The 20,473-nt window shown below is 27.0% G+C and overlaps 2 protein-coding genes across 4 annotated transcripts; one reads left to right on the top strand and one right to left on the bottom strand.

Moving 5' to 3' along the window:
* Window positions 1–4,200: 4,200 nt before the first annotated feature.
* LOC106788132 (protein MON2 homolog) lies at window positions 4,201–13,196 on the bottom strand. 3 transcript variants are annotated; one of them, XM_014751124.1, is made up of 25 exons: window positions 12,862–13,196; window positions 12,505–12,636; window positions 12,216–12,398; window positions 11,873–12,109; window positions 11,673–11,798; window positions 11,384–11,581; window positions 11,053–11,305; window positions 10,830–10,983; window positions 10,319–10,558; window positions 9,945–10,231; window positions 9,362–9,732; window positions 9,066–9,278; window positions 8,762–8,937; window positions 8,479–8,641; window positions 8,145–8,292; window positions 7,798–8,051; window positions 7,584–7,718; window positions 7,242–7,492; window positions 6,996–7,158; window positions 6,774–6,917; window positions 6,384–6,697; window positions 6,113–6,297; window positions 5,769–6,012; window positions 5,527–5,603; window positions 4,201–5,424 (listed from the first exon to the last, which is right to left on the bottom strand). In XM_014751124.1, exons 1-25 carry the CDS (start codon window positions 12,979–12,981, stop codon window positions 5,255–5,257), a joined length of 4,938 nt encoding a protein of 1,645 aa, XP_014606610.1. In that variant the 5' UTR covers window positions 12,982–13,196; the 3' UTR covers window positions 4,201–5,254. The 3 variants fall into 3 exon arrangements, with proteins under 3 accessions (XP_014606610.1, XP_014606608.1, XP_014606609.1); XM_014751122.1 differs by having other exon boundaries at window positions 5,527–5,609; window positions 12,862–13,195; XM_014751123.1 differs by having other exon boundaries at window positions 5,527–5,609; window positions 10,830–10,980; window positions 12,862–13,195.
* Window positions 13,197–14,343: 1,147 nt separating this feature from the next.
* On the top strand, window positions 14,344–19,354 carry LOC106788138 (nuclear RNA export factor 1-like). Its single transcript, XM_014751138.1, has 10 exons — window positions 14,344–14,664; window positions 14,985–15,301; window positions 15,830–15,916; window positions 15,988–16,231; window positions 16,304–16,497; window positions 16,579–16,691; window positions 17,095–17,131; window positions 17,216–17,451; window positions 17,631–17,799; window positions 17,887–19,354. The coding sequence occupies exons 1-10, from the start codon at window positions 14,586–14,588 to the stop codon at window positions 18,349–18,351; spliced, it is 1,941 nt and encodes a 646-aa protein (XP_014606624.1). The 5' UTR covers window positions 14,344–14,585; the 3' UTR covers window positions 18,352–19,354.
* The last annotated feature ends 1,119 nt before the right edge of the window (window positions 19,355–20,473 follow it).

The following is a 20,473-nucleotide window of genomic DNA, read 5'->3' as shown; positions in this document are numbered from 1 at the left end:
ATTTATAGTATATTTAATTCAATATACATATATATATATTGAAATTACTATGATATATCATTTTAAAAAAAAAGAGAAAAAAAAAAATCAAGTGATTGCAGTGCACATTATATGCGTGTATTTAAAAACTGCAAAAAAGAAGACAATAATTATTCTTAAGAGAAAGCTTGTAAAAAAGCACGTGTGTAAGTAATGTAATTGCAAATTCTCATATATTCATGTACATACTACAAAGCTTATACAATTTGACAATGCAAGAATCTATAAGAATTGGTTACCTACTCTTAGGATACATTTTTTTTTTTCCAAAAAAAATATGAGAACAATAATATTAATTTTATTTTCTCACACTTAATATATATATATATAAAAAAAACGCGGTATCTTCTCTAAAGTTCTTATTTATCTGTAATAATAATTATTTTAAACATAATATTAAGCACGATAATGCACTTTTACGATACGAATGATTAATTCATTGCGCAATCATATTATTTGTTTTTGTTAAATATATAAATATCTCGATTAATTTGTTTCTTATTTTTTTTCTATAAGAGAATGTATAATCTTTTAATATTTATACGATATAATAATAGTTAATTTTGAGAATTATTTATTTATATACTCTCATATATACACACATACGCATACAAACAAACACACCCGCATATCTATCAAAATATACACAAATTCAGAAAATTATAATTCTTTAGTTACAATTTGTAGACATGACTTATTATTATCAGTGCCTGATACACTACTTGAGACTGTTCTCTAAAAATTACTATAATAAAACTACAAGAGAAGAAAAAGAAAAAGAAAAAGAAGAAGAAGAAGAAGAAAAAAGAAAGAAAAAACAATACAAAATCTTAATATGGCACACGATTGGTTACATATTTAACACATGCAATCTTAAACATTAATTATCATAAATAAATATTAAAAAAAAAAATGGAAAAAAAAATACATTAGAAATGAGAACAATGGGATTTTAGAGAATGAATAATTCAAAGCTTACATTATGCCTTATAAACGACAATATTATCTGCATAATACAAATCTGGCTTAATTAAATGGATATAAATATACAAATTCAATGTATATTGCTATATCTGAAGAGTAATCTTAATTAACAATTTGTAGTATATGCGCACGTGCGCGTTTACACTATCGTAATATACGTACATGTGTATTCGCACTCTCTCATTAATAAATGCCGCGTAAACGTGTTCGATATATTATTACAATAATACAATATGACTGAGTTCGCAGAAGAAAAAAAAAAAAGAAGAAGAAGAAGAACAAAAAAAAAATAATTACACACGTACGCGCGAACATACAACATAAATTGTAATTTATCTACAATCATTTTTATTTTAGAGTTGCACTAAAAAATAATTTATATTGAAATATTCTTTTTTTGTTTTTTCTTTTGTATTTTCCTTTTTCCGTTATTTATTTATTTTCATATTGTTCTTTTTCTTTCTCGAATATCTTTTTTGTTTTTTTGTATAAATATATATAAATAAGAAATATAATTAATTTATTATAAGAGACAATTGAAATTATTCTTTAAGTATGATATAAAGCAATTATTATTAGAATTTGTTAAGTTATTGTTAATTTATTATTAAACGAAGAGTGCAATCCTTCGTTTTAAATTTTAGTAATTTCAAATCTAAAATAATAATGATAATACGCAACTACTCAGGTTTTTCGCCTGAAAAGCTTTATCGATTAATAAATATCGGCTATAAATGCCTACAATAAAATATAACAAATTACAAATATATGACAATAAAATTAAATATAGATAATATAATAAGGAAAGTGTAATCTAAGCGTGTTGTGTTTTATGATGTGGTAGTGTACAATATTTGTAATTGTTAGATACAAGAATAGAGATTTCATTTTGTAACTGTATAGCAAATGTAGTCTTATAAATGTTATTTTACAGTACAATTGATTAATGTTTTGCTGAAACTTCTGCTAACAAAAGTTAAAGCAAAAATTAATTGAAAAAAGTATATTCAATCGATTATAAATTACAAATATTATTTTGTATTATCAAAATAATACGTAATTATAATTTAAATTTTATTGAAAAACATTGATCCTACAAGTAATCTAATTTATTGTAATATTAAACAAAACTGCAATCTAAACTACTGACAATAATTAACAGTAAAAATGAAAATTAAAATTAATAAATTAATAATATTATTAATTAAGAGACAAATAAAAAAGCATGCTTAGAATAATCATATTTTCTTTCTACAATGGCATCACACAATCTATGTATGTATCTCTTAAAATCAATGATAAGTTTGATTATTTTTTTATAAATTTTAATTTATAATATACAACTATCTCTTACTATTGTTATGAAGAAAACAAAATATATATATTACACATGCTTTCCGTATATTTTTTATAGAATACTATATTTGTTTAAATGATAACTTGTAATCTATATATTTTATATGCATTTAAATGTAAATATAAATATATATTTCATTTAGTATGAATAGAATAAAATTACCTTTATTAAATCATGCACAAATATTGTATTTTCGCGCAGAATATGAAAAGATCTAAATTTTATCAAGATTATAAATTACATTGATTGTCTCTATTTAGATTTTTTTTCATATATGATAAAATTCTTGATTTTATTAGTGGAATAAGCAATGTTTAAGGAATATATATTAATATAAATTTCTCCATCATTTTTGTGTAAGTCATATAAAAGAAAATATTATATTTACACAAATACTTCCATATATCATTTTTCTTTATTGCGCTCTCAACATATTAAACTCAATGTAATCTTGCCTTTAAATATAACACATTTTATTATGTAAGAAAAGGAGAATAATGAATGACCATATTACTTAATGTCAATAAAATCAAATGGAAAATGTCAATATTATAATATTACGTAATAACGTATCTATATGCAAACATCCATAAATCAATGTGTATAGGTGGCTTTAATTAATGTAATTTCTTCGTGTCACTAAACTTCTAGATTTAACTACTGAACTTTTAGATATAATATATAAGAAGCTTAAAATTAGAAAAATATCCGCTCGTTTCAAGAAGATATATTGTGAATTATTATTTATTTTCTTAGTTATATAAACAGTTACAAGTATGTCATTAAAATATTTATAGATGCTAATTTGGAAAATAGTTAGTCTCTTAAATTTCTCTTACTCGCTATTAAATAATACGTATATGCAAAATACATTTTTCAGTAAAAGCAATTTCACTGACTGTGCTTCATGTTAGTGTGCATCCGTGTATGCCGCACATGGCGTACATTACACTCAATTATAAGCGAATAAATTTGATCTTAATACATGGGAAAGAAATACTTATTGTTAGCTTGCAAAATTATAGTTATTAAGATGAAATTATTATACGCATCTATATGTTTCAGAGTCTGATATAAAATTGCAATCTATTCTCTATAATTCAATAAATCGTGAATGGTACAAGTCGTATATAAGTGAACACATTATTATAGTTTTATTTTTAATGCCCGGATCTTTGTTTGTTTAAAAATATTTTTTGTTTTTTGATTATATATATTTACAAAATATTTGATCGTTGATTAAATCACAAGAAATACATGCTACAAATAAACAGAGTATATTTTTAACATAAAACAAGAATATAAAACTACTTTAAAAATGATAAGATTTTGAGAAATAATTATTTTTAAGCTTTTACGGTACACATACAACAAACACTTTTTATAAATCTTATTATCTCTGAAAAATATTTATTATATATATATTAAAAGCAATAGTTCTTATTTAAAATTGGTATTTTTATTAACAATATAATGAAATATGCTCTGTTTCATAGCTATGATACTATGTTTATGACCAATATAATTATATATACGCAGTATCATAATGCAATATCAAAGAAAAGGGCATATCAAGGAGTATTCGTTCTTTTTTCTGCTGTGGAATAATCATTTATATATTGTCTAATCTGTCGTAAACTATAATAATATTATCATTATAACATGAGTGTATACATCATTAAATAAAAATGACATTTTGAAATGTGTCTCTTATAAGTTTTTAATTGTTAATACCTCTATGAAATAAGAAAAAAAGGAAAGGAAAAATAACGCATAAGCATATATATGTAAAAATTATATAGGATAAAATTATATATTAATGGCTATGATATTTATTGAATTTGCATGAGTTTATTTACAACTTATGCTTATGATATTACATAAAAGTAATTATATTAGGTATCAACGTCATACATTTTATAAAATAGTCTTGTAATTAATACATAGACGTAATTGTCTAGTATCTCATATTTACACTATCGATTTGAAAAAGCCAGCCATGAGACCAAATATATACACGATTGAAAAATATGCGTATACGTATATGCGTTCATGTATATAGCATATGTATTTACGTATATATGACTTCAGTGTATATGAAAGTAGCATAAGTTACACGCATCGTTTCGAAAAGAATTCAAATTATGAATCATATTAGTACGAAATAAAATAAAAATAAATTATTCAACTTTATTTTTTTTTTGTATATTTACCTAACTACCTTTTTAATCATCGACACACGCATCCATGTGTATAATTGTATATAATAGTATGTATATATGTTATTCGACATTGATTATAAATTATGTTACAAGATGCATGATATCTATTAATTTTTACGAGTAATTTTGATGAAATAAACTAAAGTTTGTTTTATTTTAAATAAACTTTCGTTGATTCATATAACATCTTCGTTAAAATATTTTCTTAAAACTAAATAAAATTTGCAAGAAAAAGAAAATAAAGGAAAATATATCGACAATATAATTTTACTTTTAGCACAATTGTAAATTTATGCTATATGTGTATAATATTTGCTATTGCAGGTACTACTATAATTGTTATGAATTATATTAAGAAATTCATATTAGCTTATTTTTGATTGCCAAGCATTATGTATAGACGCGTTTTGCTAAAAAATTTATACAAATTTCAACTCCCATTGTCACTTATCCTCTTTTATACTACAAAACATATATGCATTGATTTCATAAATCAATGTAGTAAAGATATTTATCTAATTGTCGTGCTCTAAGTAAATGCCCATAATATACAAATAAAATTACATTAAATATATCTCACGTATTTACGATATTTGATTACTTTGTAGTATGACGTGTCAATATTACATTTCAATAGAAATGAATACAGTGGTCAGACACCAGTTGAAGTTGGTGTGTTGTTTAAAGGTGGTTTTAACAAATCATGATATTGTAATAGAGCCTCACGTAAAGAACGAGTAACTTGTCCAGAAGCAGATGCAATTGTACATTCTACCAAGCATGGATATAATGCAATTAATTGTTCCCACACAGATCTATCAACTGAAACATACAATGTTGTTTTTAATTTACATATAATAACAATATTCTCTAGATTAATATTATAATTCTATAGAAATAAATATTATATTTAACGTGTTATACCTTTATTAGGAGGAGCTTTTTTAAGTGATATTACAAGTGTAGCAACGGCTTTTAAAACGAATGATATTTCCGATAATCTGTACCTAGAAAATGACACCATAAAAAAGTATTTTACAGGTATAAAAAAAATGCTTATAATTTATATTGTTCAAAATTTGCGTAAGAAATATCATCTGATATATATTCGGGTATATATTTATAAATATCCAATCTTATTTTCTAAATCATATTGATACTGTTACCTAGGTAATGGACATTTCCCACTGCGCCTTTCATTTTCAATGAATCTCCGTAGAACTTCTTGGAATCTATGTAAAAGTGCAGTAACTGCTAAACGACCCGCTACTCCACCTTCATCATTTTCTAAGGTTTTATTAGAGTCAGGTTCCAATTCATTATTTAATCCATCCAATAGAGAAAATTGTAATAATGTTTCAAAACATGTTTTTGCAAATTCTTCCCTTAACTTTGCTTCACCGCTGCTTTCTATAATCATATATTAATATTTCTTTTTCTAACAAATGTAAATGTATTATTAAAAAATAAATCATTTCTTATGATTACAAGCATATAACAATAATATTACCAATATTCACTGTAGTCGCAGAATGTATAGATCCTTTGTTTAGAAGCATAACAACTCGCAAAATAAATTGATGAGGTATATATTGTGAATGTGGTAATACCTCATCTCTAAGTAATTCCATCACTTGACAGTCAACAGCTTCATCCGCTTGAATTTCTTCAGCTCCACGTTCTGCATTTATTACACTTAAAATGATATAAAAATGTTGAATTCTCAATTCTATAAAAAATTATTTATAAATTAAATGGGGAATATAGATGAAAGACAGTACCTTTTTGGAAATAAAAAGTCATCCAATGTGCTTGCAAGTTCAGGCCACATGCTTTGAAAATGCTCTGGATATTTACGTGCTAATGGTAAACCAGTATGCAAAACAGCTAATAAACTTGTAACAGCTAATTTCCATGTTGTTGAAGAAGGACATGCATACTTCATAGAGAGAGGCACATGAAGAGCTTCTATTATATGTTTCAATACTTGTCCATCAATTACAGCCATTTCATGAGCAGTCTTTTGATATAAATTTACAACCATGGATAATGCTTTTTCTCCAAAAGGAACATAATTCATGATCACCCAGTCAGCCTAAATAAATGAAGTCAGCTTAAAAATGCTTCAACACTTACCATAAACTGTTCCAATAATAATTAAAGATACGTACAGATACACCTCTAATTTGCGAAATGTGTTTAGTTGGTATTCTACCATAAGTAGGAGCTTCACAAGCAAGCTTTGAGAAACTTAATAATTGAAGAAATATTAAAACTATCATTGTTCTCAGGTTTTCAGGTCCATTCAATGCTTCCTAATTATAATTGATTACTTTTTAGATATCCAAGAAGATCAAACCGACTAAGGGCTATCTAATAAAATAATATTGCACCTTTTGAAGAAGCTCCATAGAATGTAGTACACCATCTTGTAAATGTGTAAGAACAACATCTGGTACAGTGGGTAGAATGTAAGGAGTTGATTCCCCATGTACTGGAACTGCGACTACATTTTTTAATACAACACATAATTTATCTAAATCAGTTCCTGTAAATCTGTAATAAAGAAAAGTAAATATCTACGTATATATTTATATATAATACGATAAACATTTTTTTAATTATAATGAATTACGTACTTTTTTCTAATATGTTGAAAGACAGCTGGAAATATATGAACAAGAGCAGTCAAAAAAGCTTGTGAAGGAACATAAGGTTCTGTTTCATTCTCTTGTGGAGGTGTAGTACTTTCTGTACCAATATTAAGCCAAACGCGCCATGCTACTATCCAAAGTGCTTCCGAATCAGCTGAATGCGTTACTTCATTATTATCACATCCTTTTTGTAAATATAAAATTTCTTGAAAAGATTTCAATGCTGCTAAAGATACCTATAAAAGATTTATATTATATATTTTTATCTGCTTAAAGTTTTATTCGTATGTTTAATTTTATAGTATATACTAAAAAGATCGTGCATACCTCGTTATTTTTACTCAGAGCAGAATTTTCTATAAATTCAAGAAGTAATGACCAAGCTCTAGGAAAATCACCTAGTAATTGTAATAGTTGACGCTTTGTATTAAACACTCTTGCAACACCACTTAATGTTAAAACCTATAAAATGATCTTTTTATTTAAAAAACATCAAATATCCAATTTTCTATATTAATTTTAGAATATATTAAATGCATACCTGTGTTTCTGCCCATTGTTTCTGCGCTGTATTTCTACTATGATGAATAAGTATGTTTCCACCAGTATCAACTTTTTCATTGCTTGCTGAATTAGATAAGCTTCTTACTTTACCTAATAATGGAAAAAGAACTTGCCAAAGCACAGCTTGCCATGTTGGCTGATGTAAAAGACTACCATGTGCAGAAATGGTAGAGAATAAAGTTTGACTAGCGGATTTTCGTACAGAAGGACGAGAATCCACACATAGATCACCTGTGTAATAGAAATAAATTTGAGAAAAAATATATTTGAATAATAATCTATAATAAATATATAATCTATACAGAGAAGAACTAAAAAGTTTACCTAATCTTGCATAAAGACACATCCATAGTTTATCAAATGGAGGAATATTTGTTGTACCAGGAAAATCAGGAAATACAGATGACGAGTCTCCACGTAAAGAAACACATAATTTTTCTTGATTATGATAGAAATAATCACTTATATTCCACTGAAATGTATAAATAACTCTTTCAATATTGATTCTATACTTTTCTCTACTTGATATGTGTGAAAAGCAATTAACTTCGTTTAAGAAAAAATGAAAGATTTTAAATAATATCTTATTTTAATAGACTAGACAACACTATATATATATAAACTAATTATTTTCAGTTAATAATAACTACGTTCTCACCATTAGGCCAACAGCTGTAAGTGATATATTTAATTCTTGCGTTTGCGATCCAAACTTTGCTGCTGTATCAACACATTGTGGGAGACATCGCCATGGCATTACTGGTAAGAAATCAGTTACTACTAGTTGAAGGCATTGAAAAGCAATGCGTACTAAAGCTTCACTACAAAAACAAAGATTTGTAAATCAAATATCTATTATTTAAGTAAATATTACTATTACACATATAAAAACCATGAAATATAATTTTACAATATAAATTTATAATATGATATATAATTACCCATGATGATCGGACACTGCTCCAATAATATCAAGAACTAGTGGCCAACCATGAAAAAGTGTTTCTCCAGCACCATGAAGAATTTGTAAAACACATTCTAATTGTCGCTGTCTGACATCTCCATGATGTACTGAAGATAATTCTGACAATGGCCCCAAAAGTAATGTCTGTAATTTCTGTAAAAACAAAATTACAAAATTAATTTCTATTCAATAATCAATATTAAACGTAAATCACACGTTCAGATAATATACTTTATAATAATTAATAACTATTAATCATAATAAATAATTATAAAATTTACTTGGTTGTCACGCAATGGTTGTGGATATTTATATTGTAATGCCATTTTTACAAGATACGTTATTGCTTCAACACCCCATTCTCTCATACGAATATGTGGATGTTGACATACTTCTAATAAATGATTTGTAAGTGGTCTCCATAAAACTTCGACGCGTGACAAATTTACTAGTCCTGTTTCTAAAAGTTTAGCTACAGCAAAAAGTGATGGTTCCTATAAAAAATAAATATAAATAAACTCAAAAATATGTTCTAATGAAGGTAAATACAATGTTTAAAATTATATCAAACACATACTCTATTTGAATATGCTAATTCCATTGCCTCGTGACTTAGTTTACAAAGAGCATCTATTAAATGGTGTAAAGCCACATCATCAAGATGCTGACTACTTTCAAATAATCTGCTTAACATAGCACTAAGTACAGGTAAATCTGCCATTACAGCATTAGTTAATACTGCATTTGGATCAGCAGCAGATCTTCCAGCTTTCAGAGATCCACCAGTAGATGGTTTCAAACCAAGAATCCAAACAAGATGTTGAAGAGTCGTTAGTACTAAATGCCAAGCACTACCAAGTATACTGCCATGACAATGTGCCAATGACAACAATGCACGCATACATTGAAGATTTTTTGCAGTTAACATAACAGGACCTTGATGTGCACCTAAGTATAATTATATTTAATATTTGATCACTCAGCATATAATAACGCAACATGCTTGAGTAATGCCCAATGTAATAAATGTAAAAGTATGTTGCACCATTTCACATTGTAGTTATCCGAAATGAGATAGTGCTACACTACCATTAAATCCCATGGTAGCAACCATTTAACATTTACATGTAAAGAACTAATTTTTAAAAATATTTACATACCAATAGGTAAAGAAGCTGTTGGTAAAGGAGTTCCAACAGCAACAACTTGATGTCGATGATCTGGTTCACCCATAGATAAATTATATTGATTTGATTCTTGTGTGCGGGCACATGGTATACCTTGAGGTGCATTATACAGTACTGTTAAGGCATAATGAGGTGGTAAAGAACCTTTACATATTGCAGTAATATATGCATCACGAGGACTTTGCAAATCCAGTTGACCACATAGAGCTGCATATGTTTGAATTGCTTTTAAAACATTTTCTGTAGCAGATTCATCAGTACTGAAAATGTTTTATGATATTTATTAAAATATCAAGTTAATAAGAAAATATAAATAATTTGAAAAATAATATCCCATGGAAAAGTACCTTGCATCGATCAATGGACTTAATGCTGCCAATAAACCACACCAACTGGAAGTGATCAGTTGTACATGCAATTTTTGTTCAAATTCAGTCGGTTTATAATGACTTTCAGCATTTTCTTCTTTTGTGCCATTAATTGCAAGAGCAATTGATCGTATTATATCTAATAGACATGCATAAGCTACACTAATTCCATAACCAATTGGTATTTGTGGTGGTTCAACTTTATCAAGCATTTCCAAACTGAAACACATATTTTTCTACACTTATAATTATGTAAATATCACACAGATCATATTTATAAGAATTCAATATTAGCAACAATAAAATATTAACCATATATAATAACTATTATTATGAATACCAGTACTGCTGCTCCTACTACTATTATATTATTAGAATGATAGCAGCAAAAGCAGTAATAACAACAGTGGTGGCAATAATAAAATTTTAAATCAGAGCAATGCCAAATAATAAATAACATTTAACAAAATTTAATAATAATCATTCTTACTAGGTAGATTTGGTATGTCCACTTGTAAATGATGCTACTACTGGTAGCCAAATACCGCGTGAATAAAATCCAGGTTGTGGAGATATGCCAGGACCAACGGGCATACCTGTGAAGATTGGAGAACCAGTACCTTGAGGTATTGGTGTATTTGCTGCTATGAAAAATATACATATATATTGATCATTCGTATATTATTTTATTTTTAAATCTATAATGTACTTACCTGTTCCAGTTTGACCAATCATTTGTGGATTAACAAAAAGGCTATGTACATAGGCACCTAAACTATTTACAATATCTTGAAAAATATTTGTTGCGTGTGGTTTCAAATCATAGCACTCACAAAAGTTTGTTAAAAGATCTGCTTGTACAGTCATCTTATGTAATACTTCTAATGCTAAAGCTCTTTGCCAGGTAGGCTTGTCTGGATCCAAAAATTTAACAATCAAAGACAAGAATATTTCACACTCAGTTACCTGAAATAAAATAATCCTTATTAAAATATTATTGAATTATATTTTTATATCCGATGTTAAGAATTTATTTACACTTACCAAAAGAGAATGATACTTCTGTATGAGGATAGACACAACTCTTAATAAACGCATACTAATCGGAAAATAAGGTTTATCGAGTGGCGTTGCTTGTTGTATCGATGCTGGCACAGAGTTACGATATTTAATATTAGGAGAAAATAATTTAATTACAAGCGCGCACACTCTTTCCTTTAGTAAGAAACTAAATTCAGGATGCTAAATAAAATAAAAGAAAGAAAATAAAATTATTTTACGAATGTTTTACTCTGCTTAAATTTATCTAAATAACATGTTTTGTTTTAAATACCTTAAAAAATACAGATGAAAAGTTGGTTAAAACAGATTCTAATAATTCTAAACCAAATGTTCTTGTCATTTCAGTAATCCCTATGAGCCAATATGGCTGATCAGCATTTACCAATTGTACTAAATCCTTTAAAATATACGAAACATTTAATCTTAATTTCAATTCTCTTTTTAAGTAGGTAGAAAAATCAATGAAATTACCTGAAACATTAAATATGCATCAGCAGCACAAGGTCCAAGACCTTTCGGTGCTTGATTTGTCGGAGTTTTTAATTCCTCCAAATTAACTTCTTCAATTTCTGGATGATCGAGCGTTTGTTCATCTTCTGCAACTACTCGTTCAAATACTAATGATACCAATTGTCTTACTGTTGCACCTGCTGTGTTGATAGTCGTACAATCCTTGGTAAAATGCAATCTAAAGCAAAGAACCAGATTCTGCAAGTAAAAATTTCAATTGATAATAATGAATTAAGTTTTATTATACATATCTTATTTTTATAGTTTGATATATATATATATATATATGTATATTTCTAATTACTCTTGCAAGTGTATCTCCATGAACAATAGTATTACTTGTAAGAAGAAGAGTTACAGTCTGTAAAACTTTAACTTCTTCGGTCCCTGTTTCCATAAGCATCCATAATGTATCTGTAATATAACGAGCACCTTTCTGATCTATAGCTTGCTGAGTTATTAATCGTTGCATTATACCTAAGCAAAACTGAAAAAAATTGAATATTATTATTAATATGTAATAATGTATAAATAATATGACGTTCATGTGATATCTTTTAATTATAATAATATAATCATCAGAAAATACTAACTTTAATGATTTTTATATCTTTACTTTCACAACCTTGAACTAAAGGATATAAGATTTGATTTACAATATAATATATTGGACCTCCAGATGCACTCATAGCAGACCTTATTTTTGTTATTCCTTCCTCGCATGACTGTAAAAAATGATTTCATATTAATATATAATTTCTATTATTGCATTAATGTTAATTGATATGAATTATTTACAACATATAATTATTTCTATTAAAAACAATCATAATATTATGCTTATTAGTATAATAGTAACTCTAACGTTACATTTTAAAACTTAACCTACATTTAATTTAAGTAATATAATAGCATAGTGTATTAAAATGATATAAGTAATTGTAACTTACTTCCTTTATTTGAGGATATTTTTTCTTACTTTCAGAAGCAAGGAACTTCAAATCGGCTTGGAGGGATTCTAAGAATTTCGAAGTATTATCCTGACTACTTGCGACAAGTGTGTTCGCCATCGTGACAAAGTATATGTTCCCTCGTTAATAAGTTTAAATATATAAAGCGTCACTCTAGCTCATGATAAATTAATACTTTTTCACAAATTTTAATACTTTTGTAATAAAATTCATATCTACATAATAGTAGGTGAGTTGGCATATCGTATGCCGATTATCAGAAATGACAGCAACTAAGTGACGATCCATTAAATTTAGCCTTTAAGAAATTATCTATTTTGCAAACATGATTACATTGTTGGTCTTAATAAAATGTGTGAACTGATCTTAACCGAATTTCCAATCAAAATGACAATTTCTTTTATACAGAAATATTCGTATTAAAAGTTTACTACGATTGGATAAGACGTTTATGTTTTTTGTAATTAAATCCAATCATTGTCAATATATATTTACGTAATTTTTCAATGATTGGCTATCGTGGTATCAAATTGTACTCAACTATATTCTTATTGGTCATTGTATTTTCAAAGTTTACTTCGAAAATTTATGAAAATATATTTTTAAGCAATATTTATACATATCATTTATAATTTCTATATTTTTTTATATCTATATCCTTTATTTTATTTATATTTTTATTTATATTTTTTATAATCATAATAATGTAAATTATTATGATTATAAATTTGTTATAAAATTCATATTTTTGAAATTTCATATTCTCACATGATATTTTACCTATTTACACAAATAAATTTTCTATAGGATCCCTTTCTGAACTCTAGGAGGAATTGAATTTCGAACTTTCTCTTTTTGTATAGCTTTCTCAAAATTTTTAAAAAAAGATTTAATAAAGATAAAGACAGAGTTCTGAGGAAAAGTTTGTAATATTATATCCAAACTACCAAAGATTTGAAAAGCAGAAAATAATAAATTATCTGAATATTTTACTTATAGTAGAATTTGTTTATGGAAAATTTAAAATTCTTATAATTTTCTATTTATTTCTATTCTACAATCTACTATACGATTTTTCATCTTTATGTAATTTATATGCAAACAAAAATATGCAAAGACCTACATCTATAAATTTTCTGATTTTTTTATATATATTCATGTTAATAACAATTTCTTTATTGAAAATTTAGAATTATTAAATATATTTTTTTCGAAAACAGCCATATTGTTTTTTCAACAACAGGTTGAGAACCAGTGGACACGTCATTCTAAAAATATCCCATTGCATTCTCCCCCCTTAGGAGTCATCAATGTAGGGGAATGTAAATCCAAACTTCTAAAAGTGGCTACTAAGTGGCGCTGCGGTCAACAATACTTTTTTCTTTTTTATTAATATTTATTAATTATAAAAATATTTTATTTATTTCTTCCGATTAATATTGTCAAAATATATATTTAAATTGAAATTTTTTCAATTTTTCTTTAATATGAAAATCCCATAATTGTAAAATTTTCTGGTAATTTCCGTTAGTGGTGCATCGATGTACAGTCGTTTCCGGGACGGTCATTGCAGTTCGTGCGCTTGGTCGGTTGGTCGTTGTTTCTTCGTCAGGTGATCGTAATAATTTCTAACCTAGTGCATCAAGTGCAAGGTTACAAGTTTTATACTTTTGAGTTTATAAAATATATTAAATATTCTCAAAATGCCGAAAAGATCTGCTAAAGCTACTTGGGATAATCGTGGTGGTCGAGTGAATAATACTGAGGATAAACATTACTTTGGTAAAGTATCATTTATGATCTAACTACGCTTTACAACGCTTGTGAATTCAGAACAAAGAAAACTTATTCTCGATGTCTTATTCATTATTTGGATTTGTTTCCACTTATATATATATATATATCGAAATAATGATTAATATTTAATTTTTATAATATACTTTATCTCTATAAATAATATTTTTACATTATTCAGTAAAATTAATTTTTTCCGAATTTTTCATTTTTTTTTTACTTGTAAAGATAGTAGATATCTAATAGCTGTAATAAATATCGAAAGCTAGAAAAACAATATATTATTTAATATTCTTTTTATGATTCAGGACACGATGATAGACACGTGAGACGGGAAGGGAGATATACTTCTCGACCTCGTGTATCGTTCAAACAACAACCAAGGCCCTCTAGAAATATGAGAATAGCGAGAGAAATACTTTTAGAGGCTTTTAAAGACGACGATTCTCCGATGGGAGGTAATTCTAATAACAATAACAACAATAACAGACAAGTTGTTGTTAGAGGTAGAGGCCGAGGCTTATCGAGGGGAAGAAACAGCCCTTTGCCACCCAGAGGTTTCCGAGGTGGCATACTACCTAGACCACCACTCTCCCTCGGAGAAGCTAATTGGTATAAAATCATTGTAAGTATCACGTTACAATATACATACATTTATATTATGCCAGATTAATTTTCTGCAACTTTCTGTTTAACTCTTTTAATATTTGACAATGATACATTGTCACATCACACATTTATTTTTCCTAATGATTTTATAGAAATATTATTGCTACGATATTCAGCTAATATTCAAATACATTTGTTATTAACCCTTTCGCTACGAGCGACATCCTGCGTGTACGAACACGCACGTATCCATACGTGCGATGTCCTGTATGTACGAGCGTCGCTTATAGGCGACATCCGTGCGATGTCCTGTGTGTACAAGCGTCGCTTATAGACGGCGTCATCTGCCTGACGTGAGACCCGCTCCGTACAGTGCCGCTACTGCGGCGGCACGGTGGTCCGTACAGCGGCGTCACTCCGACGGAGCACACTGTCGTAGCGAAAGGGTTAACACTAAACGTAGCTTTATGTATACCTATTTCTACCATGCTATGGTAGAAATACAAGACACACAATATAGTAACAAATATATATTTCTCTTTAGGTGCCATATGGACAGCAGTATACAAAAGATTACATAATAAACAATCTTTTGAGTTATATTGCTCCCGAGACCTTCGTTCCCATAATGGTAAGTATTACTTTATTTTCACATATTTTCACATAATTTATTAGCAGTTTAACACATAATTTATTTTACAGTATAAGACTATGGGATCCGAAGCAGTTTTTTATGTTGACGATCATAAAACAGCAAATGCACTTCTTGCCTGTGATCGAAAAATAACAACCACAGATGGTTTTAAACTTCAAGTTAGAGTTAAACCAGGTTTTCCTCATTGTGAAATTAATGATAAATTAAAAGAACAAATGAAGCAAGCTATGGTAAAACGATATGTTCAAGAAAATAATGCGTTAGACTTGTCAAAATTTCATCAAGATCCAGGTATGAACAAATCTTTACAGAAAGGTATAAATATTATTAAAAATAAATTAATTATTATTTTATATATTACAGATCTTGTTGCTGATTATTTTTGTGCATTATTTCGACCAGTTATGTTAATGACTGTATTGGACATTGTCGCAGAATATATCCCTAACTTGGAGGCTTTAAATTTAGATGGAAACAAATTGAACTTAATTGAAAGACTCAACGTCCTTCATAAAAAGTTTCCTAAATTGAAAATATTGTACATAGGCGACAATAAAGTAATTACATATTTTCTTTTTTTATAAGTTTCACAAGGAAAAAATACTATGTGTTATTCATAAATTTTTTCTTATTTCTAGATAAGAGAAATGCATCATTTGGATGTTGTCAAGGATCTCAAGCTAGAAGAATTAAGATTAGCTGGTAATCCAGTATGCAACAAGTATAAGTCCCGACAGAGTGAATATGTTAGGTAATGTATGGTTGAAATATTAACATTGTCATTCAAACCAGAAATTTATCTAAAATAATTTATATGTGCGTACGCTCGTTTTATCTTTTATTTGTCACATTTATTTTATGTTTTTTTTTATATTCAAATTTATTAATTACATATTTAGATTTCATGCTGATCTTTATTTTTTATTTATTTTTATTTTTCATTTAATTTCATTACATATTCAAAACTGTATAAATATTCAACAATACTTCTAATGTTTTCTAACATAAGTTTGCATTAATTCATGAGCATATATAAAGATAGTAAGTTTCTATTATATTTAATATTAGATTCTGAAATAATAAGGCACATGTTTTTAATTTTTTTTATTAATGCGGAGCCCCCGGGCTTCTATCTTTTCTTTCTTTTAAAACAGCGATGTGCGGAAGAGGTTCCCTAAGCTCCTGAGACTAGTAAGATATAGTTTTAAATTAACAACTGAATTAACTGCTATTTAATATATTTAAGAAAACCTAAGTATATGATTTATTTTACAGGATGGAATAGAACTTCCACGTCCAATCTTATTTGATGTTATGGACGATGCATCAAAAATACCTCCTACCCAACGCATATTCACTTCAAATGCTAAAGCTCAAGAAATAGCCAGTCAATTTCTGCAACAATATTTTCTGGTTTACGATAGTGGCAATCGTCAACCATTATTGGATGCTTATAATGAACACGCATCCTTCAGTTTGACTGTAAATACTAATGCTTATAATGCCAACAAGTAAGTCAATATTTCTAAATCTGATTTTATAATTTATTCAATGTATGCTTAATTACGATTTTAGCATATAATCAAATTTTAATTGATCTCTCTCTCTCTCTCTCTCTCTCTCTCTCTCTCTCTCTCTCTCTCTCTCTCTCTTTCTCTTTTTTTTCATTTTTTTTTTTCATTTTTTTCAGATTAAACTCTTATATTGGAGAAAACAGAAATTTATTTAGAATAAATGATGCTAATAGAAGACAAAAACTACTAAAACAAGGAAAATTGCCTGTAGTATCATTTATCTCTGAAATGCCACAAACTAAACACTTTTTAAACACATTCACGATGGACATTAGTCTAGTTACTGTAAGTATCTTATTTTCATATAAAAATGAAATTTTAAATATATATTAACTTTATTATCTTGTTCTAATTAACTTTGTAATTTTACAGGAAAGAATGATGTTTGTCACAGTAACTGGACTGTTCAAAGAGCTAACTAAAGAAGAACATGTCCGGTACTTTAATAGAACTTTTATTATAGTACCACAAGGAACTGGATACTGTATTTGTAATGAACAGTTACATATCAGTAACACAACTGAAACGCAAAGAAAGCTCATATTTAACAATACCGATAAAGAATCAATATCAGAAGAACCAATGGCTGAAGAGCCAATGTCTGAAGAACCATCGATATCAAAAACATCAAACTCTGCTGCTGCAGGAACAGTTCCGGAATTGTCGGAAACTGTAAAACAACAAATGATTGTAACATTGAGTCAACAAACAAATATGAATCTGGAATGGAGTTTAAAATGCTTGCAAGAAGTTCAATGGAATTATGAAAATGCTTTATCTGCTTTTCAAGAATTCTTCAAACGTGGCCAAATACCATCAGAAGCATTTAGTAAGTAAATTTTAATATTACTAGAAAGTTTAAAAGATATTCCAGATTTGTTTTGTTTAGTGTAAATCATCTTACTTAATTTTCAATAAGGTGCTCAAGTTTTGGATATTCATAACATTTTTGAAAAATATTGTAATTCATAAAACAAACAGATTAACAAATGTTTTAAATTTATTATTCTTAAATGGAATGTTTATCCAAGACATTTGTAATTAAATATTATGGTAAATTAGAAAATAATATCTAAAGTCAGTTTTCAGTTCATATTCTATACCATAAACGTGCAAATTTATCATAGGAGACCAAAAATTTTCCTACCACTGTTATTTTATTATTTTCACTTAAGTATATATATTCTTCCTTTTTTGATACAATTTTATGAATTGTTTATTTATTAATAAAATATGAAGCACGATGATAAATACTTACTGCTCTACCTTGCAATTACAAAAGGCATTATCTCTAAGAAAAATGGGTTTTAGGAAAGTATCATTTAAAATTTTTACATAAAATTGTACATATTGGCTTTTTTAATTACACGGTAGTACTAATGAGAGTAAAAAGTTACCAAGGAAAAAATAAAATTAACAGTGAGAATAAAGATTAATTTGCTCTATGAAATAAATTTGCACGTCTATGATCTCTAGGATAACAAATATTTTTATGAAAAAAGAAAAATGAAAAAAAATAACAAAAACTAAAAAAAACAAAAAATCATTCAATCATTTTTCAACGTAACTATACGATATTTTCACAAAAATTTGACTTTATAAATCACACATGACTTACATCCTTGTTCATTCGTGATTTATGATATTTTATCACATTGATAAAAAATATTCAACAAACTATTGAATCATTATGCGCAATCAATTTTGATTGCATAGTTATCCATAACTTAAGCTTTTTTTTTTTTTTATTACCTTCATAAAATAAGAAAGGAAAGAACTTAGCTTCTTTATTCTTGTATATAAATCTAATAATATGTTACAAATAATGCATGTCATCTACATATTATATTTGTCTGCTTTGTTTATTTAACTTTCAAAGTTATTAGTAAAAATGAAATTTTTAAGTATTACTCATGTAATACTATTCTGTTTTAGTTACCATTATAGTTTCTCAATTCATATAAGCTAAAGCTAAAAACACAAAACAATTTTTCTGAAATATAGCTATTTCAGTATACATAATAATATATTGTATGTTTTAAATATTTTATAAGAAATGAATGTAACTCTGAAAGTTAAACGATAACATACAAATGCAGTATATATTTACTTGTAAGATATAAATAATTATATAATAAATACATGGGTATTACAAAAGTCGCTTTATCAAGTAAAACAAAACAAAAAAATTTATATTGATTTTTTTTCAAAATAGAATTATAATATTTGGTTTTTCATTTCACAAGATTTGAATCACTAGTTACAATGTTAAAAAAAAAAAGAAGTATGGACCCATGATGGTACTACTCTAAATATCAACCAAACAAAAATTTCTAATTTATCTATTTGATAAAGTGGCTTTTACGACATCCCTTACATTAATTTTAAATAAGTTATACAAATAAAATAATTTTACGCCTATGAAGGTACAAAATCAAAAGAACGAAAAACTTGTGAATTAAGTACACTTTTCGATAATTCACAGATGAGATATCTCTGTAATTATAATAATTAATTAATAATTTATAGGTAAAGTCATAGTTTAAAACATTTCATTTTATATGGATAAATGTTAAGAAATCATACAAAATTATTTTGATTTCAAAATTTCAATAGATTTTTACATACAATAGATGGATAATAGCTCATACAGACAAAAAAAATCAATATTATTAGGGTGTACACATTTTTACATACTTGAAATAAGCAAATTTAAAGTTAAATGTGAGTATAAATTCATTAATATCTGAAATTTCTCTATATTTTATATATATAGCATTTTTTTGTGATCATAATTATCACATTATTATTTTGATGTTTATTATTAATAGTCTTATTATTTCTATTATTATAATTATTATTATGAATATTATGGTTCACATAAAGTACAAAATTTAAGTTGAAAATGCGTGAGGTTCTAAACATACAATATATATTTTTTTTATTTTTTTTTTTTTTT

Source organism: Polistes canadensis, unplaced genomic scaffold (assembly GCF_001313835.1).
Source record: "Polistes canadensis isolate GaletaPanama2010 unplaced genomic scaffold, ASM131383v1 scaffold_126, whole genome shotgun sequence".
NCBI classification, from domain to species: domain Eukaryota; kingdom Metazoa; phylum Arthropoda; class Insecta; order Hymenoptera; family Vespidae; genus Polistes; species Polistes canadensis.
The sequence above is the reverse complement of the archived record's forward strand: the minus strand, read 5'-3'. Positions and strand labels throughout refer to the sequence as shown.